The sequence below is a fragment of the Vicia villosa genome, unplaced genomic scaffold, assembly GCF_029867415.1.
Source record: "Vicia villosa cultivar HV-30 ecotype Madison, WI unplaced genomic scaffold, Vvil1.0 ctg.000024F_1_1, whole genome shotgun sequence".
Classification (NCBI taxonomy): domain Eukaryota; kingdom Viridiplantae; phylum Streptophyta; class Magnoliopsida; order Fabales; family Fabaceae; genus Vicia; species Vicia villosa.
Genome location: NW_026704956.1, coordinates 51,897 through 79,623, shown reverse-complemented (window position 1 = coordinate 79,623; position 27,727 = coordinate 51,897). Strand labels below are relative to the sequence as shown.

General features: G+C 33.3%; 2 protein-coding genes across 2 annotated transcripts; both read right to left on the bottom strand.

The window, feature by feature from the left end:
- On the bottom strand, positions 1 to 5,552 carry LOC131622105 (uncharacterized). Its single transcript, XM_058893155.1, has 9 exons — positions 5,057 to 5,552; positions 4,861 to 4,947; positions 4,326 to 4,770; positions 3,844 to 4,231; positions 3,258 to 3,786; positions 1,948 to 3,168; positions 1,629 to 1,847; positions 667 to 1,524; positions 1 to 578 (listed from the first exon to the last, which is right to left on the bottom strand). The coding sequence occupies exons 1-9, from the start codon at positions 5,550 to 5,552 to the stop codon at positions 1 to 3; spliced, it is 4,821 nt and encodes a 1,606-aa protein (XP_058749138.1).
- Positions 5,553 to 6,383: 831 nt separating this feature from the next.
- On the bottom strand, positions 6,384 to 8,621 carry LOC131622033 (uncharacterized). The gene is made up of 10 exons (XM_058893084.1): positions 8,360 to 8,621; positions 8,175 to 8,265; positions 7,967 to 8,094; positions 7,814 to 7,886; positions 7,578 to 7,725; positions 7,315 to 7,472; positions 7,098 to 7,218; positions 6,851 to 7,021; positions 6,709 to 6,765; positions 6,384 to 6,629 (listed from the first exon to the last, which is right to left on the bottom strand). Exons 1-10 carry the CDS (start codon positions 8,556 to 8,558, stop codon positions 6,456 to 6,458), a joined length of 1,320 nt encoding a protein of 439 aa, XP_058749067.1. The 5' UTR covers positions 8,559 to 8,621; the 3' UTR covers positions 6,384 to 6,455.
- Positions 8,622 to 27,727: the final 19,106 nt, after the last annotated feature.

The window sequence follows — 27,727 nt, the reverse complement described above, 5'->3', positions numbered from 1 at the left end:
CTACACATTTTCAAACACTTCTTTGAAGACAACATTTGTTGTGGTGGTCAATGGAAGTTTCTCCTTATCATGGATCAAGATTTTAAGGCCTTTTCTGCTCTTTACTCTTGAAACTGCAACATATAACTGGCCATGGCTGAATACGCTCCTCGGTAAATATATGCCAACATGATCCAAAGACTGACCTTGAGATTTATTAATAGTCATAGCATAACAGACTGTTATAGGAAACTGTCTTCGTGTCATCCTGAATGGCCATGGCGTCTGCGTTGGAGTAATGTCCATTCGGGCAATATAAATGATACCGCCGATGTTCTTGCCTGAAATGATTTTAGCTTCGATGACATGATCAGCCAATCTTGTAACGATTAGACGTGTTCCATTGCATAAGCCTTCTGCTTGATCAATATTCCTGAGCAGCATGATTGGAGTATTTACTTTCAATCTGATCCTATGATTAGGAAGTCCCGACGTTCTCAGTCCATTCAGAAACTCAGGAGTTAAAACATCAAAACATTCATTGCCATCACCATCATGCGTGTCGACTGAATCAGAGCTTAGGTATTCTTTTTCATCCCCTGAAAATGCAGTGCCTTTATATTATGATCTCTTAAAGATGGAAGTGAAAAATCGTCGGATAAATTTTCACAAAAAATTAAATATTACCTGGAAGATTGTCTAATACATAGTGATTTATTTCATCTACTGTCTCAATTGTTCCAGCCAATATTGCCCTTGACTGCAGAAAAGCTACATTATTGAATTTAGCTTCAAAATTTGGATAAGTGTTTTCGAATATGGCTCGAAGGGGATCATCGAAATTAGATATCAAAATATCTGCTGGGATATCAATATCAGCATAGCCATCGTTAGGTTCTGCCAGTTTTCCATCTCCAACTTTTAATATCCAATTTGAAAACCGTTCTAACTCGGATGCCGATATGGTCGTCCCAGATTGCTGAAGCCTCATGTTTTTTGTAAGTTTCAGAACCTTACAATGATCCCAAATGTATGATGAATTGATAGTTGCATGAATTATATCTGAACGGCTGCCTCTTGGAATAACCGGTAGAATCTGTCTGAAATCCCCACCAAACACAATTACCTTCCCACCAAATATTTTATCAGATGACCTGGTTCCACCCATGATATCTCTGAGTGTTTTATCCAAAGCTTCAAAACAAAATTTGTGACACATGGGAGCTTCATCCCAAATTATCAATTTAGATAATTTTAGCATGTTACCCCTGTCACTACCCTTGTTAATGTCGCATGTCGAAGATTCAAGTGTGGGGATCGGAATTTTAAATTTCGAATGTGCCGTTCGACCACCGGGGAGCAAAAGGGATGCAATACCTGAAGAGGCAACTGTCAAGCATATTTGTCTTCTTGATCTTATGTAGGAAGCTAATGTTCTCCACATGTATGTTTTCCCTGTACCGCCGTATCCATACAAAAAGAATACCCCTCCGTTCTGGGTATCAACAGCTGTCAAGATTTGTTTGAACACATCTCTTTGTTCATCTGAAATAAAGTCAACACATAATTTAGATGCTTCATATTAGAAATATAAGTTTCTAAGTTATATGAAATTCTTCTGCCTAATTGATGTTAACTACTATTTACACCTGTGAGGTTATTATACAGCGTATTAAACTGTTGAAGTTGTTCAGCAGGATCGTAGTTTCTCTCTTCGTAAATTAAATTATTTCCAAGCTCCTCATTTATGTAACCATGTGGTTTTGGCATTCCAGGAAAATCATTTAAACTCTTTCTACTGCGTTGGAGAAGTTTTTCAATTTCAATCAACGTCAGATTGAGAATTTCTTCATTTGTTAGGCGCAGATCTGTTAAATGAACAAAAATAAATAAATCGCTGGTAAATATTGGAATAGCATAGTAATATTATGTGTACTTAATTACTGTGATCATATTTTTGTAATATACCTCTGTTGTTTGCAATCCTTTGCTGAGAATACAGAATTCCATCAGATAACAGATGTTGAGTTTTACTCCATACATGCTTTGGCCTATTAATGCTACTTGACAATAACATGTGAACAAAAAGTAATCTCAAATAATGTCCAGAACCCCAATGAAATGCTTCTGTTATTGCAGCTATGAATTCTCGATCATCCCCAATAAATCCCATAGCAAAACATGCATCACGGAAAGTATCGTACCTAACATTGTTTACTGTCTTTATTTCATCGTAGCTTTTCGGCCCTTTCACATGTGTTAGCATCATCCTTAGATAGTACAACTCCCCGGTAGTTGGAGGAACCCAAATTAGTCTTCCAATTGTGTATCCCTTTTGTCTGGGTTTCCACTCTCTTTTTTTCTTAACGTATACAAACTTTGAAACAAAATTGCTATACGTTAGTTGGCGCGCTTCGTCGTATTTCTTGTTTGCTTCAAACCATGAAGTGAACATCGACTCAGTAACGCTCGGTTTATCAAGGACTTTGGTAATGGGACTGACATCAGTATAAAAAACAGAATTTTGTCCCTCCCCATGAAAGTGAAGTCTTTCTACAGCTGGTTTTCTTCCATGAATGGAAAAACCATAAATTCTCCAAGCAGCTTCACTTGGAGAAACGTACCTACAGTCAATATACTGCTTTATTTCATCGACGGTTTCGTGTTGCGAAACAGATCCATCTTCATTCATGACAATTGCAGCAGTTATTCTGTCGTATCCTTTGTTGATGTATTTAAACAAATATTTGACGGATGTGCTTTGATTGCACCATTCCATATTAATATGAGCTCTGTACTTCAACAATAACTTTGCATTGTAAGGAACAACAAATCTGTTATCAATCTCAATTCCATTCTTAGAAACTGTGTGTCCGTTGTCCCTTCGTCTATACACCGGATATCCATCTTGATCAACGATCGTATCACGTCTGAAATCTTTAGGGAAGTATTTAGAACATTTTCCTTCCTTCATACACGTAGAATTACGAAAAGCATTTCCGCAAGGTCCGTGTATCATGTGAGATTTGACCAAGTTATATAACTCTTCGTCGGTGTCTTTGTTTGGTATTTCTGCTGATATGATACGATCAATGTCAGCGGGTGTTGGGTACTTGCTCGACGGATGAAGGAAAATTAATATGTGCGCATGGGGCAACCCTCTTTTTTGGAACTCAATTGTGTACATATCTACAAATATAAAATGAACATATTAGCCTATAACATTACATTAAAAATGAATAAGGAAGTTAAATTAATCAAACTTACAAATTACTTACACGCAAGAACCTTTCCCATGATACTCTTTTTAGTCAAATCGGACAGTAACGAATCAAATTTCAATTTGAAGATTCTTGTTATGAGATCCGGACGATCAGACGCTTTCAGATTTGTAGAACTTAATACGCGCTGTATTTCTGGCCAATTGGGATTACATGTGAATGTAATAAACAAATCAGGAAATCCAACATAACTACAAATTGCCATGCCATCGAAATATAACTGATCCATAAATCTACGGCTTCCAACATACGACGAAGGTAGGACAACTCTTTTCCCTGTAGCTGCACCACGTGTATGTCCATTTGTCCTAGCATCTGCAAGATGATCATACTTCCCTACTCGTAGTTTTGACTGATTCTTTCTTAACCATCGAAGTCTCTCGGATTCCATCATTGTAAAACCATCTACCAAAAACTGTTGAAATAACCTCCTTGACCTGAGAATTGTCTGTGCCTCGTTTTTTCTTGACTGAATCCTAAAGGCGAACCACTCTCTGATTGTAAGTCTGTTTCTCTTGGTTGCATCCTCCCATGGAACATCGTCAATTTCCGATACCGTGGTCGTTGTTTCTGCATTACGGACCGCTGTAGATCCTTTATTGCGGTGCCGTATGTTTGGTCTGTAACCATCTTCGCCGTAAGGGAAAAGTAAAGGATATTGAAAACCCAAATAAGAAGTGTGATATTCATCTATTCTCTGAAGTTGGCCACATTGTTTTTGCATTATAATATCCCTTTTTTCGGCAGTATCAACATCACCAACAATGAGAGCAGCAACTTCTGAAACTGTTGGTTGATTATATATTCTTCCATCATTTTGACGATCAGAAATGAGACGGAGTTTTAGATCTGCAACATTTCCTTGAGAAAGTATGTCCCTTGCCATCTTGAATGACTGAGCATGAACATTATGTTCATATAACATTGAAGACAACTTTTCAACTATATTAATATCAACTCCGTCCCTTTTTCTGCAAAACATCCAACATATAGAGTTCAGAATGTTGAGAATTGCAACAACAAAATAATATACAGTGTTGAAACAAAGATGTATAAAGTAAAAACCTGAAAATATCAAATCTATTCTGAACTTCATGTTCAGTATCGTATATATATAGTTGGGCAAAACGGGCCTTTTCACCTGGCAAAGGTAACATGCTGCCTATACGATGACATGTTTGACCTTGAATACGATAGTTAGGGGGACCTCTACCATTATTAAATCTGTTATCCATTTTAGCACCCGGAGAAGTAAATGCGAACATCATATTGTAAAGACGAATCTGTTGTTGGAATATTTTTGATTCACTTTCGTTTTGTTCAAACAACAGGCTCTGCAATACGGGTGGAGGTTGTCTCAACAAAGGTATTTGAACCTTTCCTTCTCCACAACACATTGAGAACTTAGGATTAGCAGAATGTCGAGACTTGTTTTTCCTCTCCATATACCACATATTTGCACCACATTGCTGACACTCACATGATGGGTCACCTAAATCGTAGTATTCTCCTAAACAAAAATGTACAGTTGTCAGGTAAAATAACATAATAGATAATGATTTTTTAAATAAAGAAACATATCAATAAAATAAAATACAACCTGATCTTTGAACATCTACTTCTTCAATGTCAGTGTCAAAACCTACTTCATGCTCGTCGTTTGAATAGTTGGAAACTGAACTGCAGGCTACAGCAGCATATAATAATATGAGTTAGAAAATATTATGTTATTATATTTGGTTAAGTGTAAGAACATTCAAAATCGGTTAATAATCCATCACAATAAAGATACTAACCATCTGAAGAATTACCGGAACCTTCATCCCCTTCACTGTCATCTTGGAAAAGTTCGTTGGTGCTGGAATCTGGATTAGGTGTATGGCTTGAAGATGCCGTCGCACCGCTCATAAACTGGTTATCAAATCTCCTTCTGAGGTTAACTCCTAAATTGTTAATGTTCTTTACAGAAACAACTCTTGGGCGTTTTTTTGCTAATGAACTTGGCAATGTATTCAATGTTGATACATTGTGAGTTTTCTGCTGTGTATTTCGATCAGTTATGGTGGAACTTGGAATATTTGGAGAAATAGAAGATAGTGGTAATCTGAAATGCGAAGATATAGTATCAGCAGGGGGTTGAGTTTGACATGCATTTTCTTTGTTCATTGCCGCCAATGCCTTGGCTCTCTTAGCTCGTAGAACACGAATTCTATGATGTCTAGCATCAAATTGCCTTTTTCTTCTGATAACATTCATGAAGTGATCATGCTCATCGCTTTGTTTCTTTTCCATGATTTCTTACTTTGAAGATACAATCATTCTGCAAAATATGGATGAATATGCAGGGAAGCATGCAATATATAGACAAAGACTCCCTCCAAACTATTTGTTTATGGAGGGAAATAGCTGAATATGAAAAGTTTATGTCATCTCCCTATTTTATGCAGTTAAAAATATTGTGACTTAATCATTAAATAAGCAAAAAATGAATGCACCAAGCAACCATAATTGCCTGAAGCGTGCACAAATAAGATGAGAATGTAGTGCAAGCTACTGTTCATATGTCAGGTAGGTATGATGGTTGACATGATGCTGGTGCAGTTTTCAAGACCGACATTAAAAAATTTGTAAAACACATTTGGTGAGGTTATATTTAAATAATGCATGCAGTATTCAAATCAAGTTGCCAAAATTACATTGCCAAAATTTGTAAAACATTACAACCATAACATTGCCAAAATTATGGTTTAATGAAAAAATACTGTGCAAATCAAAGCGATTCTGATATATAATTTATTATTCAAAAATTAATTTTCACTTGCAGGTAAGAAGAAATATCATGTAGGATGGTTTACCATTAATTTGTTTCCAAATAATATGGATCGTTTGTATAATCGGACAACATATCACGCAATATTAAACACAAACAACAGTTAATATACTTAGCATTGTATAATCGGGCAATATATCATGCAATATTAAACACAAACAACATACCATACACCATTGCTACAGAGAAATTATAAGAAAACCAAAATGATAATTGATATTTGATATCGTATGACAAAATGATAACTGATATTTAATCCATGGATCATAACTCGTGTATCTTGTACCAAAACATTAAAACAACTGTCAAGAAAATATCACAAAATAACAATAATGATGGAAATTAAAGTGGTTCTGGTGGAGTCTTCATGCATCCGATTCAATCTTAACTTTCTTTGCAGGCTTGGTTCCTGAGAGCTGGGTAGTACCATACGCTTGTAATTCGGAATCTTCAGCATCAAGATAAACAGGACTTCCTTTGGATGGAGTATTGGTCACTTGTTTATCAGGATCATTTTCTCCATATGCCGACAACGACTCCTGGAAGAAAACAAATTAACAGTAAGTATAAAGAAAATACTGTAATTAACAGGCTAAAGTTTAGTCAACATTAACATACAATGGATTCATCAACACGATCAACAACTGGGTTTTGGTTTAAAGATTTGCTATCTCCCTGCAAATCAGATATTGAGATGAAGATTAAGATACAAATATTGATAAATAGACATATGTAGATGTGCAAAGAAAAATTTCCATACTTCATCAGTAATATAATCTTTCTCAATTTCCTTTACAAACTCTTCATCATAGGAAAGTTTCCAAACAGATGCTTGGCCAAATGTTGGCTGAACTTTAGCCCTAAACGCCATCTTTTTACCAAGTAGCATGTCAAGATCATCTGGATATATCATTGGGTCGTCGTCACCTTCCTGCACATTAAATTCAATGTAAGTACTTCATTCATATACAAATAAACATTAAAATAGGTAATGAATTAAAATGAACCTCAAGCATTGCTTTATAAATACTATCAGCAGACTTTCCAATAATGTCGGCACAGTCAGAGTCCCAAAACACAAAGCGAAATTTGGAATCACCATCAACCACATATATGTCAACTCGATACCTTTTTACATAAATGCATAGGAAAATAAAATTAGAACACTACAAATATTGAATAATGGCAAATGAATTAATCTGATTAAAGGTTGAAAAATACAACCTCGGTATGGCATGTTCTACATTCTGTCCACATGAACATTTGTATGGATTGTTCACATCAGATGCCTTTAGAGAACATTTAGTACACCCATAATAAAACCAACCGTGTTTTGAGACAAAAAATCTTTGAGTTGTTCCAACAGTAACGCATAACATGTCCTAAGATACAATAAGTTGAATATAAAAAAATGCAACACTCTAACAAAAATCATCTGTATAAAATAATATTGATCTTACTATTTGAAATTTGTTATAACCATGTACCTGTTTCACCTTGCAAAGTTCACTGAGAGAAATACACTTGGCCTTATGAACGAAACTTTCGACTGGGGTGAATTGAGAGGCACCAGACCAAAGAGACATTCCCTTCGAAGACTGCGAAGGCTTTTCAGTCTGCTCATTTGACGGTAACCTGAAACATTGAACCAAAAATGAATGTAAATGATGATAAATTTTAAGGGAGCTTATTATACTTTAAGAATATAACAATTTGTGTATACTTTGATAAATACTCAGTTATCTCTGGAATGTCTTCGTTAATAAGCAACTTAGATCCACTCCAACCATTTGAGACTGAAAAAGACCAAAAATAGAGTATCAAATTTATTGCTCTGCGAATAGTATTTGAAAAATAGGAGATTATTGATACAAACCTTGTGATTCCTTTATCATTGCATGAGTTAGTATTATTACAATAGCACCACTGTTTTTTTCGTCGTGGTAGAAGTCCAAAAATTTTGTTCCGTAGCTCTCCCATAATGTGCAGTTAACAATGACTCCTCTGCAGAAATAAACATAAAAAATATCAATAAGATAATAATGATGGAACACAGTTGTAATATTTGAATTGAGATAATTTACTTCAAGTCTTTAAGACTCAGTGAAACAAATGATTTTTTTCCAGAATTGTTGTATTGAAAATTGTTGATTTCTTGAACCACACCAATGATATCTACAAAACATAGTAAGAGAGAAAGTTAAAATCAACTTCTGTAATAATAAACAACATTGTAGTATGAAGAAATCAAATGACCTAATATATTTACCTTCAAGTCGGTTCATCTCACAATTTCCTCCAAGAATATCATTAAAGTCTTTGAAAAAAAATCTTTTGGGAGGAAGGTTCTGAATTTCAACTTCCTTAACAGTTGTACCACCAATAAACACAAATTTCTTGTCGTGATCACAAAGCTTCCACTGAAAATCGTTTTCATAAACAGTTCCATTGTTGATTATGCAAGACATGTTTTCGCGTATTCTTGCTTTCCATTTTGGTGTGTGGTCAGAACGAATCAAAACTTGTATCCTATCACCCTGACGATGACAAACAACAACAATATCATAACTGAAAAATATAATAACCTAATAAACTTGTTGAGAGAATACGGATCATTACCGATACGTCCATTAGAACCATCTCCAGATGCTCCTTACCCTTGCTGTTGATAACACTCCAAAAATCAACAACTCGGACGGCCAATCTCCATGTTTCTTTTGAATCGTTGAGATCCTTAATCGGGGAAAACTTTCTGCTCATATTCTGTTGAGAAAAGTAGTGGAAGAAACAGAACTCTATCAGTAAGGTTGAATGAAGAAAAAATAATGGAAATGGTGAAGGTGAAGAGAAACCCTACCGCTCCACTGCTGTTTGAAAAATGAGAATAGGGAGATGGAAAAGTTTACACATGCAGTGGTTAGACTTGATACGAAAATATATAGACATAGGGAGAAATGATGAAAAGTTTGTTTATCATAAATATGTATGTTCCACTTGCAGCTAAATTATAGAGTGCAGTACACGTTTTTGCATATTCCAATAAATAACTTTTGCATTAAGTAAAGTGTGGGAATGTAATGATGATTAAATGTAAAATTACGCTCAGGGGTATGCAAAACCATGTTTTATTGTTTGTCATTAGGGTAATTAAGGCAATTTGGTAGTAATTCATTTTTATATATTAAAATAGATTTCAACTTCACATTATGTAAGGATTTTCTCCTTAATATTGACACTTAAATAATAAGTCTATTCAATATTTGTTTCTATTGAAATTATTGTTTATGAGAATCAAATGAGTTGATAATCTCCACCTCCTCAATGTTAAAAAACTGAACACAAGAAAACTTGGTATATAATATGCTTATTTTTAACACTTTGAAAATGTACGAACTTCACAATCTTTCATATCTATAAGGATATAAAACTGATTAAGATATTAAGATATTGAAGTTAATTTATTCATATTTGTCCTATTTATTTTATTTGACTATTTACTTAGTCTATTATAAATTTTAGTTTTTTAATTTGATTGTAGTAGTCATTTTATTGCAATTATATATGTCACTGCTTTCTACCAAAAATAAATAAAATATATCATTATAGTTTCTTTAAATTTGAAGTATAATGTATTTAATATGACCTAAATTCTTTTGTCCAATGAATTATATTATATTAACAACTTTAATAATATATTATAATGTTGCTCTAAAATTAGACCTACAAAAATATCCATCTCAGTTCACTAATAATTCGAATTTGTTTTCTCGGTATCTTATACAATATATTATAGGTAAAATCACATCAATAAAAAATTTAATTAATAAGTATTATGTCCAACCTTTTTAATCAACAATTATAAATATTTATTTCCATTAAAGAGGAAATTAGGTATCCATATCGGTGACAACATCTTTAATTTAAATTGTATAATTTTAAACTCGAAGAAATTCTAAATATTATATGCAAAAGATAAAATAAATAAAAAATATAGAAGAGCATGCTTTAAGATTTAAATTGTATAATTTTAAACTCGAAGAAATTCTAAATATTATATGCAAAAGATAAAATAAATAAAAAATATAGAAGAGCATGCTTTAAGATTCTTAAAATTATAAACATAGTAGTTTTAATAAATTATAATTTCAAAAAGTTTAAGATAAAAAAACATCTTAAAATCTTTCCGCGCAACGCGCGGGTCAACATCTAATAGATTTAAAATTTAACAAAGGGGGTAACATTTCCACTTGGCATAATGGACATCTATCATATAAAAAAAGTCTCTCTTTTCTTAATCATCTTAATCAATGAGACTGTCCACATCAGCTGCTGTCTCCACAATATACCACATCAGCAACCTCAAACTTCTATTCTTCTATCCATAACTTCCAACCCTTCCCCCTTCCAAACCTTTCCCATTAATTTCCAACCCTTCTGCCTTCCAAACCTTTTCCATTAATTTCATTCAATATATACTTACAATATGCAGTTACCAATGATTATTCCCACAAACCTTTGTTTTCCATATTTTGCAACGGTTCCATGCTTCATTATCCCTCTACTTAAATTTACGAAAGTCAGACCATTGTTTGAAAGTGGTAGATACTTTCCGTAATGTTTAATAGATTGGGGGAGAGGATCATAATTTTTGGTTCTTCGATGGGCCATTTGAAAGTGGTAGATATGTGATCGAAGAATAACATGAAATCAAAAAGGGGAATAAGGCTACGGTTTTCATCGGTAAATTCTTTGTTTAATTATTGATCAAATTTTACTTTGTTAAGAACTGATTCATAATGACTTTTCGATTGGCCAGAGAATCACAATTTTCAATTTTCAGTTCTTCCAAATTGCAAATTGAGAAAATATTATTGATTGATTGGTTTAGTGGTCCAAAACCTATCACTGTGTAATGAATGGTATATACATCCTAAAGTGGCAATGATATGATATTAAAATTAATCAAATTTTATGGATTTACTTATTTTTGGTTTTCATTTTTTTCTCACTACTCTCCATAGGAACAATTATGCATTCTAAGGTGGATAACAAAAGGAAATGAAAGGTTGGAATGAAAATATTCTGATATGATGCACCTACTCAGATATGAAAGGTTGAAATGAAGATAGTCTGATATGATGCACTTACTCAGATGGAGAGGAATTTTGATATTTAGATGGTTGAATAAGTGTCTTCATATGTCTATATGTGATAGCATGATTTAGTTTCTAAAAACTATTTTTTAATTTTTAAAAATTACAAGACCGAAATGCATATTTTAGTGAGTTGTTTTATTCATCATATATTATAGCGACTGTTAGATTTATGTATTTTTAAATTATTATATTTGAAAAAAATGTCTAATTTTGTAAGATATAAAAGCCTTTTTAACGGCCCATGCGTTAAAATCATTACGTTGGAAATAATTTAATTGATATAGAATCAATACATTAAAATCATATGAATTACTTACCAATATCTTAATTTGTATAAAATAAATACGTTACAAATAATCATATGAATTACTTACCAATATCTTAATTTGTATAAAATAAATACGTTACAAATATATTTAGTACTCCAATTATATTGACGTTGTATCACCAAAAATTGAGTGAATCAAATTATCATTAAAAATTAATAAAAATAATTTATCTCACTTGATTTCCTTCAAAATTATTTAATAGAAACTTTCCAAAATAATAAAATTTTGAAACCAAATTTCATATGGTTAGAAGATTTCTAACCTCTCATTTAACAAAAGGATAAATATTAGTAGATACATATTTTAATATAGCATATCATTGCTTTTATATATTGTATGGATTTTGGTGTAAAATTCGAAGTAAGGAGGTTCCACCAAACAGACAATTTATTCTTTGTAATCTAATTGTAGTGAATTTTACAAAATAATTAAGAATGTTTTATATAAAATAATTGAAATTTAAATAATTATAAAATTATAAATAAATAATTACATATTTCAAATAAGATATCATACAACATGTGCCATCGTCATTCTCTGTATAGAAAAACTAACTACTATTTTCTATTTTCACTTTAATAAAATTTCTTACTAATACTACTAAATTATTTAAAATATAAAATCTGAAAGTTATATATAGAGATTATTAAATAAAATAAATATATTAGATCTATTGACTATTTTTCTTAAAAACATATTTAAAAATAACTATGGGTATTAATAAGCATAAGTAATCGAATGAAACATAAGTACTATATGAATAAATAGTAATAGAATGAAACATAAGTAATGTATGAATAAATAGTAATAGAATGAAACATAAGTAATATATGAATAAATAATGTCAAAATTGTATGACATTTTTTATTAATCATACAATTTATTTGTCATTTATAAAATTGAAAATTTTAACTGGACAAGTTCATCAATAATCAATATATATTTATCTATATATAATATAATATAATATAATTGAAATATTACCATTAAATGTTGAATAATAACGAGAATAAGTTTACAGTTGATTTAAATAGTTTTATAAATAATTCCAAAACAAAAATATTTATATATAAGAATAATTAACTATTGATTCAAATATTTTTATATATGGAATAATATATTTGATCTGTAAATTGAGTTTAATCAATTATATTAAATAGTTATTATTAATTGTACTATATAATTTGATAGAATATTTCTTCATTATAATTTTTCAATTTAAGTTTTTTGTTATTATAAAATATTTTAATTATCATCAAATTTTTAAACAATGTTAAAATTAATTTAATTTTATTTTAAAAATATCATCAAAATATTGAATATTAACAGAAACATGAAGTTACAGATAAAAAAAATTGAATATTAACGGGAACAGGTAGTTATTAATCAAAATATTGAATATTAATAGAATTTTTTTTGAATATTAATGGGTACATGAAGTTACTAATCAAAATATTGAATATTAAAGGCAATATTAAATTACTGATTAAAATATTAAATGTATTGAATATTAACAGAAACATGAAGTTACTGATAAAAAATGGAATGTTAACGAGAGCATAAGTTACTGATCAAAATATTGAATATTAACAAGAACACGAAGTTATTGATCAAACTAATATTAACGGGAAAACGAAGTTATTAATCAAACTATATTGAATATTAACGGGAACATGAAGTTATTAATCAAAATATTGAATATTAACGAGAGCATGAAGTTAGTAATCAAAATATTGAATAGTAACGTGAGTATTAAATTACATAGCAAAGTATATAATATTAACGGGAACATGGAGTTACTGCTAAAAATATTATTGAATAATAACATAAACATGGCGTTATTAATCAAACTATTGAATATTAACAGGGACAAATTTGGAATATTAACGGAAACACGAAGTTAGTGATCAAAATAATAAATATTAACGGAAACATGAAATTATTGATCAAAATATTGAATTTTAAAGGGAACATGAAGTTACTGAACAAAATATTGAATATCAACGAGAACAAGTTACTAATCAAAATATTTAATATTAAGGGGAACATGAAGTCACTGGTCAAAATATTGAATACTAACGGGAAATGAAGTTTATTGATCAAAATATTGAATATTACTGGGACCACGGAGTTACTGATCAAAATATTGAATATTAACGGGAGCACGGAGATATTGATTAAAATATTGAATATTAACGGGAGCACAAAGTTAATGATCAAAATTTTGAATATTATCGGAAACATTAAGTTACTGATCCAAATTTTAAAAATTAACGGGAACAGATTTTGAATATTAACGGGAACACGAAGTTACTGATCTAAATGTTGACGGGAACACAGAGTTATTGACAAAATATTGAATATTAACAGGAATACGAAGTTACTGATAAATTTTTAAATATTAACAGAAACATTAAGTTATTAACGGGAACACAGAGTTACTGATCAAAATAATGAATATTAACAAGAACATGAAGTTACTTATCAAAATATTGAAAATTAACGGGAAGAAATTTGAAATATTAACGGGAATACGAAGTTACTTATCAAAATAATGAATATTAGCGGGAACATGAAGTTACTGGTCAAAGTATTTTTCTATTAATTATGTATTTTGAATGAATCATTATTATAAATGGAGTTTGTAGTGGTTTCTCATTGGCCTACAAGAGAGAGCTGATAGTTTGAGATTGGGCTCATAGTTTGTAGTGATAATTGAGCCAAAATAATTAATTTTCTCCTTAGCTAGCCAAAAATAATCGATTATCCTTAGTTGATAGTTTGAGATTTGACTAATAGTTTGTAGTTTAATCAATTATATTAAAAATAGTTATCACTAATTGAATTATATAATTTGATTGATAATTTTTCTTTATAATTTGTGAATATGCAATTTTAAAACTTTTCCTTCATTATAATTTGTCAAATAAAATATTACTATTTTTATAACTTTTTCATTTTTATCCAAAACTTAATCTTTTACTAATATATTTTATTTTTCTCAATCACAATGCGCGAAAACGACGGGTACCCGTGCGAACGCACGGGTAAGACACTAGTTTTTTTTTATAAAAGAAGAAAAAATTACAAAGTATATTTTTCAATATGTGATACTTGAATAATAAAATTTAAAAATTGTTGTTAAAGATTAAATTTTTAAGTGTTGAACTTAAGTAAATAATTAACTTTAATAATTAAAATAATTTTATTTATTTTTATTGTATTCATAAACATTTATAGTTAATATTTATAACTTATATATAAAATAAGTTTTATTTCAAATAATATTTATAACTCATATTAAGTAGGTAATATGAGCAAATAATATGATATCATATCTATTTTAGTTTGTTAGATGTTAAATTTGAATTTCCCATAACCAGTAGAAGGATGCAAGTGAAGATGATAATTGGACTTATCTCTAATCGGGACTTGCAAAAATTATTAACAATTGTTAAAATAAAAGATCGCAAAATAAATACAGACACGAGCATAAATAATTATTTAATAAAATAAACGGGTATGAGAGCGAGTACGGATACTTTAGTACCCACCTCACCTTATATATGCACGATATATATATTTATATTTTTTATTATTATTACGTAAAGATGTTAATTTATTAATTTTATTGAATATATCATTATTAAACTTATATGCATTTTAATATAAATGTTTGTTTGTTTCTTAATTCAACAATAATATTTTTGATTTTTTTTTAATTTCGTTAAAAACTTAAAATAATATAATAATTTTTTAAATTAGAATCACGGGTAAATAAATATGGGCATATGATTTGGAGGGTGAGCGGAATGAGAAAGTGGGTCAGAGACATCTGCACGGTGTTGACGAAGAGGAGGGGGAGAGTGTGCCTGCAAGGCACTCCGACTAGCAAGTAAGTAGGAGTACAAATACGTGAGAATGTTTTAAAGGTTTGAAATTGGGTTATTTGACCCTCAAATGAGAGGGTTTTAATATTGTCCCCCAACGCTTGGTCATTTGTCCATGTTTTGGGTTGGATAGTGGATTTAGGCCCAAAACGTGTGACAACCAGGATTCTAAGAGCATGTTGAGGAATGCTGGGAGGCTGCCCGACACTAGCCGTTGGTCGGGCACAGAGGTGTTCCTGGTCGGCAGAAGGGCTTAATGAACAAGGGTTGCTCGACTAGTCAGCGGGGAGCAGCGGCGAGGAGGTAGAGCCGATCAATTACAGCAAGATGCGCTGTCCTCGGCATAAAGGGGGAGAGAGCCTGACCGTAGGGCAGGGGAGGTGACATTCTTACTACTTTTAGGTGATTAGGTCAAGGTTATTGGGTCGTCCTGGGAGCAGGAGCGAATTGGGCCATGTTTAGCCTTTTGGCTAGTCCAGAATAGTATAAGTACTTGAATACCCATGAAATATGAATACGAATATAAATGTTAGTGTTCACATGAATATAAACTCGAGTATTAATTTTTTTCAAACTACAAATATAGATATAAAGACGAATAATATAATAATCTACCCCGAATCTTGTCCATTGTTATTCCCCGGTGCAAGTAGACATATTTGGAAGCTCATAGAACAATAAATAATAATTAAATATATCAATTGAATATATCTCAAGAACTTTCATCTTTCGGAAGCAAATTTTCTCCCCAACATAAAAATAATTATTTCCATTATAAATTAATATCTTTAATAAAATTTACACTAATGTATCATTTTATTACATCTTTAATTTTAATAACATAAAATTATACAAAATAAATCTAGTGGGGAAGCGGGAGCTGAATTCGGTGTTGGATCCTGTTATAGAATGTGGGGGACTCACATTTGTGAGGGAGAATGTTGAGTGCAAGTGTTAGTGGTTAAAGTCCCACGTTGCCTATGAATGGGTGGAATATTGAATTTATAAGAGAGAACACTGATCCGCTGTCGCGCACGGATCAAAAACGAGTGTTTTGTAAAAAATGTAATATAGCGACAATGACTCGAGTCGTATCACAAGGATTCTTGTTTTGTTATTAAATAATATAAATAAAATTGGGGGTTTAAGGTTTTAGATAGATTTATAAACAATAGAGCAAATAAGTGATTAAAATAAGTGATTAAAAATAAGCTAAAACGACAATTTGTTGATTTGGTTCCTATCTATCATTGATTATTGTAATTCCAACATCCTAAGCGGATTATCTATTCCTATTCGATTATAATATCCATTGACAAGCGCAATTGATAGTATAAGTTGTATGTTCCTATTATCCGAATTAAGCAAACATGATTAAGTTTCATGAATTAAGCAAACATGAATTAAACGGACACGATAACGAATTAAGCAAACGATAACGTGACTATAGTTAGGATCATACAACCAATCGAATTAAATCAATATAGTCTATGCAAATCGAATTAAGCAAACAAGAGACATAGATTAATATTGAAAGGAATAGAACTGAATTATAATTATAATAACCTCAACTCAAGGTCGAAACCTGAATACAGCAAATTGTCTCAAAGGAATTAGTTCTCTATAGAATTCGTACAAGCTTGCCTCATAATTTTGTGAATAGTCAAAACGTGACAGTGAACATTAGCGGCCAGACCTAACTATATGGAAGAAACAAGGAATTCCGGCTATAACCCAACTGGGTCAAAAACATTAAAAACCCGGCCCAAAAATCGGTCCAAAACTAATTGTTTCTAAGCTGCAACTTCCAACGAAATTCTGGGAATAATTTACTCCGAATTTGACTTTGAATCCAATAAGAAAGTTGTAGCTCTTTCTCTTAGCTTTCCGGTGATTATTAGAACGCGTCAATCGGATTCCCGTAGCTCCAGTTATGATCATTTTAGTACAGACTGCTAATGCTGAAAATAAAGTGCGAAAATCAAATTAAACCAAAAATAAAATAAATTAGAAAAACATTATAAAATATAAAAATAAGCAAAGCAAACCATAGAAATGCCTAAGTACAAACATAAAAGAACGTGCATCAAAATGCACTGATCAAATTCCTCCACACTTGAACTTTTGCACTCCGAGCAAAGTAAAATCAAAACTCAAAAGAAACACACAGCAAGATTTACTCATTATGGGCTACAAACTCTTATGTGGTTAAGGTTGCATCAATAGGTACTAGTCTTTCACACTAAGGATATCGTAGGATTACAAATCCATAATTGTGCGGTCATAAGCCTCCTGAACACAGAAACCGCTTTGAATCATGTTATTATGCCAAAGCCTAACTTAATCATCCTCCTTTTTACTCTTTTTCATTCTGTCGCAATCACATTAAGCCCGTTATCTCCATACACCTATAGTAAGGCTACCGGTTAGTGACTCTGATCCTTTTTTGCATGGGATTCTGGTACCTAAGTGGTATTACCCCTTTTATTCCCCAATTGTACTTGTGGGGGATCGGACCTTAATCCTCCCTACCAAGTTCAGCACCAGAAACCTCTGAACCAACTAACAACGGGACTTGAAATCTTTTTTTGTAGGTTCTACAACTGTTGGGTTAAGTGACTGGGTTAGGGTCACCAAACTTAGAAGGTGCATCCCTTTTTTATTTTTTTATTTTTCAAAAAAAAACTTGGATCACTCACTTATTTTCATCTGCTTCCTTACGTAGAGGATGTGTGAGATGGTGCCGACTGCAAAGATAAACTACTCAAAAGCTATTAGAGAATGATAATTCAAGGCTATGTCATAACAAGTATTCAAAACAATTTCTATACTCAAGAGACTTATGGTATTAAGACGATACCGATCTTGTGAACTTTTCCCAAGTCCCCACAATTAACCTCATATTAATTTATAGCCCAAAACTTTCAAAGATGCATTTTTTTAAGAATTAAAAACAAAAAAAAAACAAAAAAAATTGAAAGAAAACAAAACAAATAAATGATTCCCTCCCCCACACTTAAGACATACATTGTCCTCAATGAAAGAACATAAATATAAAATAAGAATGAGAAAGAAAAGAACACATCCGAGGGGTTAAGGTGGAATGTAACTTTCATGTCTGGTGGCTTTGGTGGAGGCCTTTTTGCACTACGAACACATGAAATAGGAAAAAATAAATAGCAAGTGAACTTGGATATTAGTAAAAAATCGGGTGGCTTAGGAGGAATAGTCTGCACATATGGTAAACCTGCAATAACAAAAGTATGAAAATTAGAAAATCCACATTTAGCTTGTGAGTCAGATAAAATAGGTGGAAGAGATGTACAAATGGTGAAGGATAACTCCATGTTGTTTGGCTTAGTTCGAGTTTCCACCAAAAAAAATTCTGCTATGGACAATGGTTGCTTATGGTGAAAATCCATATTTTTTTTGTCAAATTCAAGAGTTGTTGAATTTGCTAGAATTTCTGCACAAGTGGTTGTCGGCATCAAACTATCTTCACCTAAAATAGCTGCACTGATCTCAAGACAAACATTACAAACACCACATTCACAAGCAAAAATTTCAAGAGAGTTATCTACTTCAAGAGAAGTATATAATTCATCCAAATCAGATTTCAAGAAATTTTGTGGCATAATCTCTTTCATGCATTCAATTGAATTTTTGTTTCTTACTATGAGTTCATCATATGAAACAAACACTGTTTTAATGGGCTCACCTGGAAATTCATCAAGACTGGTATCACACCGTGTTAAGTCTAATGATGCAACAGGTTGTACATCATCATGAAACATCACGTTCTCTTGAATTTGATGGACATTTGAGATTATTTGTTCACCTTGGACTTTTTTAACTGGAAATATATATTGCATATGTTGTTGAAATTGCAAATTATTTTCAGTCATTCTCTTATTATTTTCAGCCATTTCCTTAATAATTTCTTCCAAATATGATTGTGTGTCAGCTTTTAATGATGCATTTTGTTGAAATTGTTGATATTGCCAAATAGGCTGCTCTTCAATGTATGAGTATTGTCCTTGAAGATCACCTACCATTTGGGCCTCACCATAAAAGTTAGTATCTAACAACATAGGACATGTATCATTACCATGAAAATTTGAAGAACAAATATTGCAAATCGCAAGTGGAATATGATTTTGATAGCATGATTGATGTTCTCTTACTTCCATCAAATTAATAAGATAAGCCAACTGATCCAATGAGTCTCCCATTTTTTTTACACGAAAGAACAAATATGATTAAAATAAATTCAAAAAAAAATACAAAAGCACGAAATTTAATCTAATGAAGACAAAGAAAAATTTTGAGAATTTTTTGGAATTTTCTGAAACTATGAAAACAGTAAAATATTCATAAAAAATAGAAAAACAACGAATTTGCGATTTTGAGGGTCAAATTCCTTTAGAATTCTATTCTAAAGGAGTACTATTCATCGATTTTTTCCTGACTTTGTGGAAAATATTTGGAACGATTCGAAACAGTAGCTTTCAAACTTACCTGATAGGCTGGAAAACTTATCACGGTACTGCAACCGGAATTGCAACCCTGGAAATCAACAAACACAACAAAAAAAAGGAAAAATCCTAGAAACAACACTATACCTAATATTAGTTAATAACAACAAGAATCCCCGGCAACGGCGCCAATTTGATCCGCTGTCGCGCACGGATCAAAAACGAGTGTTTTGTAAAAAATGTAATATAGCGACAATGACTCGAGTCGTATCACAAGGATTCTTGTTTTGTTATTAAATAATATAAATAAAATTGGGGGTTTAAGGTTTTAGATAGATTTATAAACAATAGAGCAAATAAGTGATTAAAATAAGTGATTATAAAATAAGCTAAAACGATAATTTGTTGATTCGGTTCCTATCTATCATTGATTATTGTAATTCCAACTCCTAAGCGGATTATCTATTCCTATTCGATTATAATATCCATTGACAAGCGCAATTGATAGTATAAGTTGTATGTTCCTATTATCCGAATTAAGCAAACATGATTAAGTTTCATAAATTAAGCAAACATGAATTAAACGGACACGATAACGAATTAAGCAAACGATAACATGACTATAGTTAGGATCATACAACCAATCGAATTAAATCAATATAGTCTATGTAAATCGAATTAAGCAAACAAGAGACATAGATTAACATTGAAAGGAATAGAACTGAATTATAATAACCTCAAGGTCGGAACCTGAATACAGCAAATTGTCTCAAAGGAATTAGTTCTCCATGAAATTCGTACAAGCTTGCCTCATAATTTTGTGAATAGTCAAAACGTGACCGTGAACATTAGCGACCAGACCTAACTATATGGAAGAAACAAGGAATTCCGGCTATAACCCAACTGGGTCAAAAACATTAAAAACCCGGCCCAAAAATCGGTCCAAAACTAATTGTTTCTAAGCTGCAACTTCCGACGAAATTCTGGGAATAATTGACTCCGAATTTGACTTTGAATCCAATAAGAAAGTTGTAGCTCTTTCTCTTAGCTTTCCGGTGATTATTATAACGCTTCAATCGGATTCCCGTAGCTCCAGTTATGATCATTTTAGTACAGACTGCTAATGCTGAAAATAAAGTGCGAAAATCAAATTAAACCAAAAATAAAATAAATTAGAAAAACATTATAAAATATAAAAATAAGCAAAACAAATCATAGAAATGCCTAAGTACAAACATAAAAGAACGTGCATCAAAATGCACTGATCAAACACCAATTTACCTAACACCTTAAGGTTTTTGGTTGAAATGTGGTGTCTCCCTCTCTTGTGGTCCTAAAACATTTTTCTCATTAGTGCTCCCAACCCTCCCGAACTCCCTAACACATCTATCACTCTTATAATTAATAGAGTTGTAGATATTTTTATCATTTTCAAATTATATAAAATATTTTCTTTGCACAAATATAATTTAAGGTATAATATTTCATTTAAAAGTTATTCAAAATAGTATGATATTTGCCTATGCATTATAATTATTTGATTAAAATTTGTTACAAGAGATTGTGTTATATCTCTATTTGACGATTCTGATTTAGAAAGGGCGTCTGAGAATTCCTTTGTTGAAAGATTTTTTCATTTGACTCTTTCGAAGCCCTTTTATCATATGATTGCAAAGAGAGAAATCATACTGAGGCCCTTATGCCCCCTTCTGTTTTGATTGAGGAGGAAATACAAGCTATCAAGCGGATGAGGAAACACGTTGAAAATTTCATCCAACTTTACTTGAGAACCAATAATTGCAAACTTAGCAATGCTGAGGTGAGGACCCACTTAGAGCTTCGGGGAAGACTTGATGTAGTTTCTTGGATCACACCTGATGAGCATTATAAAGCCAACTACCTGGCCCGAAGAGGCTTGACGTTGGTGGAGCTATCGGGTGCAGTTAAGTACGGTTAGGTGGATGCATAAATGGTGGGTACCCCGTCCATTCTAAAGACTGAAGCAACGATAAATGTTGTTGGCATTGTGGTCGATAACCCTCTAGACTGGTCAATTTCACGTGGATTCAGAGAAGAGGATATGCAACTCTTTTGACAACTGTTTGATCCCATTTAATGAGTGCATGTTCACAAGGATATGGCTGTAACTGCCATTCTTTGACCTTGAATAGGTTGTCCTAAAGCATTTAAAGGTTGCCCCTTCCCAGCTTAATCTGAGGTAATGGGTTTACATGAAGGTATTCTAGTTGTGTGCTAAGCATAAGTTTTGGAAGCCTTCACTTTGGCTATTTTTCAACTTATTCTACATGGCGTGCACCTCTCGGGACAACTACCGCGACCAAAATCTCATTAGTTTCCACCTAAATGACCCCTGGTTTAACCATTTTACCCACGATTGAGACAATTTCAATAGGCGTTACTTGGTGAAACCTCTCACCCATGAGGCCCATCTTGAAGGATAGAAAATACTTAGAAAGGGGGGGTTTGAATAAGTGTAGTCTAAAAACTTGAACGATAAAAACAATATGCACAGTTATTTTTATCCTGGTTCGTTGTTAACTAAACTACTCCAGTCCACCCCCACGGAGTGATTTACCTCACCTGAGGATTTAATCCACTAATCGCAACAGATTACAATGGTTTTCCACTTAGTCCGCGACTAAGTCTTCTAGAGTATCCTGATCACAACCTGATCACTCCAGGAACAAATGCTTAGACACAAGCTAAGACTTTCTTAGAGTATCCTGACCACCACGTGATCACTCTAATTACAACTGCTTAGACACAAGCTAAGACTTCCTTAGAGTATCCTGACCACCACGTGATCACTCTAATTACAACTGCTTAGACACAAGCTAAGACTTCCTAGAGTATCCTGATCAACACTTGATCACTCTAGTTCCTTACAAATTAATGTAATCAATTCTAAGAGTATTACAAATGCTTCTGAAAAGCTATAATCACAACAGTGATATTTCTCTTAACGTTTAAGCTTAATCTCACTAATATATTACAACAGCAATGTAGTGAGCTTTGATGAAGATGAAGTTTCTGAGCTTTGAATTGAACAGCGTTTCAGCAAGTCTTTCAGAATAATTTCGTTCAGAATTGGTAACCTTGCTTCTCATCAGAACTTCATATTTATAGGCGTTTGAGAAGATGACCGTTGGGCGCATTTAATGCTTTGCGTGTTCCGTACAACATTGCATTTAATGTTTCACGCTTTTGTCAACTACCTCGAGCCTTGTTCACGCTGTGTCTACTGACGTTGCCTTTAATAGCTTCCAACGTTCCTTTTGTCAGTCAGCGTAGCCTGCCACCTGTACTTTCTTCTGATCTGATGTTTGAATATAATATTTGAATATCATCAGAGTCAAACAGCTTGGTGCATAGCATCTTCTTGTCTTCTGACCTTGAAGTGCTTCTGAGCGTGATACCATGAGAACTTCAGTGCTTCTGCTTCTGATCTCAAGTTCTTCTGATGCTTTCATAGACCCATGTTCTGATTCTGCCTTGACCATCTTCTGGTGTCTTGCCAGACCATGTTCTGATGTTGCATGCTGAACCTTCTGAGACAAAGCTTCTGAGCGCTGATTCGTGCATACTCTTTATATATTTCCTGAAATGGAAATTGCAATGTATTAGAGTACCACATTATCTCACACAAAATTCATATCCTTGTTATCATCAAAATTAAGAATATTGATCAGAACAGATCTTGTTCTAACAATCTCCCCCTTTTTGATGATGACAAAAACATATATAAATGATATGAATTTGCGATCAGAAAGAGCAGACGGCTAAAGACAAATTACACAGCTATAGCATAAGCATGTGAATATGTCTCCCCCTGAGATTAACAATCTCCCCCTGAGATGAATAATCTCCCCCTGAAATAAATACTCGAAGAACTTTAATAATAAAAGACTTCCCTGATTACTTCGGTAGAGACGATCACATAAACTTCTTGCTTCTGATAATTCATAGCTTCTGACTTCTGCTTCCTTTGGACAGCTTCAGAACTTTTAGATCCCTAGAACACTCACAGCTTCTGATTCCTGCTTCCGTTTAGGACAGCTTCAGAACTTGAATTTCTTTGATCTTCAGAACATTCACAGCTTCTGATTCCTGCTTCCATTTAGGACAACTTCAGAACTTGAATTTCTTTGATCTTCAGAACATTCACAGCTTCTGATTCATGCTTCCTTTTTAGGACAGCTTCAGAACTTGAGTTTTCTGGATCTTTAGAACATTCACAGCTTCTGATTTCTGCTTCCCTCGGATAGCTTCAGAGCTTTGAATTTCTTCTTACATCACTTCATGCTAGATTGTATCAGAACATTGTTGAATGTACCAGAGTATCATCAGAGCATCTCTACATCCTGAAATGTTACAGAACAAAACTAAAGGACAAAAGTCAGCATGAATGAGTTAGAACATAAAATGTGTATCAGAACAAAAAATATGTATCAGAGCCATATAAGCCTTATAGAATATATCAGATCCAATAGACAATGTATCAGAGCAAATAGATAATGATTTGGATCATATTCTATTATCAGAATTTTTATCATTCTTGCTTCTTGCTTCTGATTCTGAAGCTTCCTAGCACTCAGCTTGCTTCAAGAATCCAAGAGCTATTTCTGATCCTTCTTCCTTCTTGCTTCTGATTCTGAAGCTTCCTAGCACTCAGCTTGCTTCAAGAATCCAAGAGCTTGATTCATCTTGTTGCTTCTTATGTTGATCTTGAATCTTTGATTCCTGCAACAACACAACTTAGAAACATAGAACTTTACAAGTTCTGTTAGTAAAGCAACTGATTAAATCAAATCATTTATCACATATTTCTCCCCCTTTTTGTCATATCATCAAAAAACAGAAAAGATTCAGATACAAACAAAAAGAAACACACGGAGGAAAAAAGGATGATTTCATTGAAGTTCAAACAGCAGGTACAGAAGTACACGCAGAGAAGGAAGACAAGATGCACAAATACAGATGCAGCAAAAAACAAAAAACAACATAGACTCAATCTAAGACGGCCCTAGCCTTGACAGGATCTTGGCCAGCATCTCTTGAACTCCATTGTTGTACTCATTCTGCTTCTCTATGAAAGCTCTAAACTCATCCTGGTTCTTCTGAAGAACTTCCAGAGTTCTTGCAAGACGGGAAGGTTCATCAGAAGAAGCTTCACCGCTTCTAACCACAAGAATAGCATTGTGATCTGTAGCTTCCATAGATAGATCATTTGCAGGGATTTCCTCAACAGGAACTGATTCAGCAACATGATCTTCTACATCTGCTTCTTGCATAGAAGCATCTCCATATTCTGCAGCAGGAATTTCCGAATCTCCATTCTCAAGTGCCTGAAGAATGGCAGCAAGATTCCTGGGAGCAGAAGGACCTTCAACTTCTGGTGGGTCAACAACTTCTGGAATGACCAAGCTTGGGTCTTTCTCAGAAGGGTTTTCCCTCAGAAAGTCAAAGAGGGTTTTGAAATCCCCGAGCAGAACTGGATAATCAGGAATCCAGATAACAATATCCCTGCATGGATTCGCTTCTAAAGCAGCAGCCAGCCTTGCTTGTTCCAATTCATCCAGAAAGGGCTTCTCTTCCAAAAGATGTCTTCCTCTGAGACGAACAAACCAGAAGTCTTCAAAGCTTCTCAGAATTCCACGAGGCCGTGGGGCAGCTTCTATACAGGCTTCCTGAAGTTCTAAAAACAGAGCATCTGATTTTCTGCGTAGGATCCTCCAAAATTTCCGCATAGCAACATCATTCAAGCCAGAACTTTCAGCAATTCTGAGAGTATCAAAGATACTTCTGAGATTCCTCTTTACTTTTTCAAAAATTTCACCAATAGGGTAGATGGGGTGGGATTTTAATTGGGTTTTTGAAAAGGCAGGGTTGGGGATGAAGTACGGTTGAGGTTCTCTATTCAACCTATAAGAAGATTCTGCTTCAGTATCAGAATCTAACACTACCACTTCAGCTTCAGGACGAGGCTTGGGAGTGTAGTTGCAATCACGGAGCAACTGTTCATGTGATGCAGAGGTTGGAAAAATAGAGCCACTATGGTTATTTAGAGAGGTAGAAGGAATAGGTTCAAAGGTGGCATGGGGAGGAGGTTGAGAGATGGAGATATTTGTGTGTGGTGGAAAAAGAGTTTGAAGGGGTGGTATATCCAGAACAGGATTGATGGTGGGTGGAGACGAAGGACTGGTTACAGGAGAAGATGGAGGTGTAAGAACATGGACAGTTATAGGTGATTCAGATGTGGCTTTTTCTGGTTCAGGGATAGGGGCGACCGCTATTGGTGCAACTTCTGAGTTACCAGCAGGAGTAGAATCAGGTTCAGAAATACATATACCTTTGGATGCTTTCTGAAAGGCTTTGACCACAGCCTCAGTTTTCTTCTGCTTCTTACTCTTCGGCTCCTCAACAATTTTTTTTTGCCGCTAGAGATCTCTTTTCTTCTGACGCTCGTCAGGACTTCCTGTTGATTCACAGCCTCTTGAACAACATTTTCTTCATCGGATTCTTGAAGAATCATCTTCCTTTTTCTGGTTTTCTTCTTCTCAACAACTTCAGCAATCTCAGCATTGTTATTTGACTTCTTTTTCTTTTTCTCAGCTTCCTTCTTTTTCTTCACAAAATCAACAGAAACAGCCTTAACAACTTTTGCAATGACTTCTTCTGGGACCACTTCTTTCTCGGTGGTAGCAGCAGGATGATCAAACTTTCTTTTGGTCCTTTCTTCCTTCTTGCGATTCACTATAATTGGAGCACCTTTCTCTTGATCTTTAAGACTTTTATCCTCTTTTTGTGACTTCAGATACCTAGTTCTGACTTCTGGTACCTCACTATTGAAGAAGGTTTTAAATTCAGCTAGAACTGGTTCTCTTCTGATTCTTGTTCCAGCAAGAGGTTGAGAAGTCTTAATGATAGCCTTAATCACTTTCATCTTCTTTAAAGTGAAGGCATTCAGACAGGCCCCAGTTGTGACAACAAGGTCTTTGATAATACCTTCAGATTCCAGGTTCTCAACAATCTTGGAATGAACCAGAAGATTTGAGATAATTCTACCAAACGGAATGATGGTACAACTTTTTTCTCTGAAGGCATTTCTGGACTCCTTCACAGCCTTCCACATATGGTTGAAGATAATGTAGATAGCATCAACCTTCTTCTTAGTGGCAATGCAGTACAGAATGTATTTTTGCTCATTATTGATGAAGTCAGAAGCATGTGTTCCTTTCCTGTGATAGAAACACCCAAGAAGAATTTTGGTCCAGATTTTGTAGAGATCTCTCAAATCCTTGACATTCTTTGTTTCATTTATGTCTGAGTAGAGAGTAGATAAAACATCTTTCCAATTTTCCCTTTTATCGATTTCAAAAGCTCCTTCAGCGTTTCTCAGATCAAACATCACCCTTAAGATGTTCTCAGTCACTACCACAAACTTTCCATGGACGAAAGACAATATGGATTTTGGAGCGACAACTGCATGTACCCAGAATTCCTTGACAAGATCTGGGTAGACTGGTCCACAGAACTCAGCAAACAAAGAAGTCCATCCTTGAAAAATTATATCTTCTTTGAGATGAAAATCATGTTCTTCAATGTTATCAAAATCAACCATAAGTTCACATAAAACTTCTAATTTATCCTTAGGAATGGAGCACGCAACAACTGGAGTGAGTTCCTGATTAACTTCATCTTGAATATGGAGAAGGGTAGATGAATCAACATTTTGAGATGAAGAAGCAGCCATTGAAACAGAATGA

What these genes read in the sequence shown, in the direction of transcription:
- LOC131622105 (XM_058893155.1), bottom strand. Translation starts at nt 5,552, where the DNA reads ATGGAAAAGAAACAAAGCGATGAGCATGATCACTTCATGAATGTTATC. An exon ending in GCAATAAAGGATCTACAGCG is followed by an intron (nt 3,787 to 3,843) that starts GTCCGTAATGCA and finishes GTTCCATGGGAG; the next exon opens with GATGCAACCAAGAGAAACAG. An exon ending in GCTGTATAATAACCTCACAG is followed by an intron (nt 1,525 to 1,628) that starts GTGTAAATAGTA and finishes ACTTTATTTCAG; the next exon opens with ATGAACAAAGAGATGTGTTC.
- LOC131622033 (XM_058893084.1), bottom strand. Translation starts at nt 8,558, where the DNA reads ATGTCTTGCATAATCAACAATGGAACTGTTTATGAAAACGATTTTCAG. An exon ending in TGAGATGAACCGACTTGAAG is followed by an intron (nt 8,266 to 8,359) that starts GTAAATATATTA and finishes TATGTTTTGTAG; the next exon opens with ATATCATTGGTGTGGTTCAA. An exon ending in AAGATTATATTACTGATGAA is followed by an intron (nt 6,766 to 6,850) that starts GTATGGAAATTT and finishes TCTGATTTGCAG; the next exon opens with GGAGATAGCAAATCTTTAAA.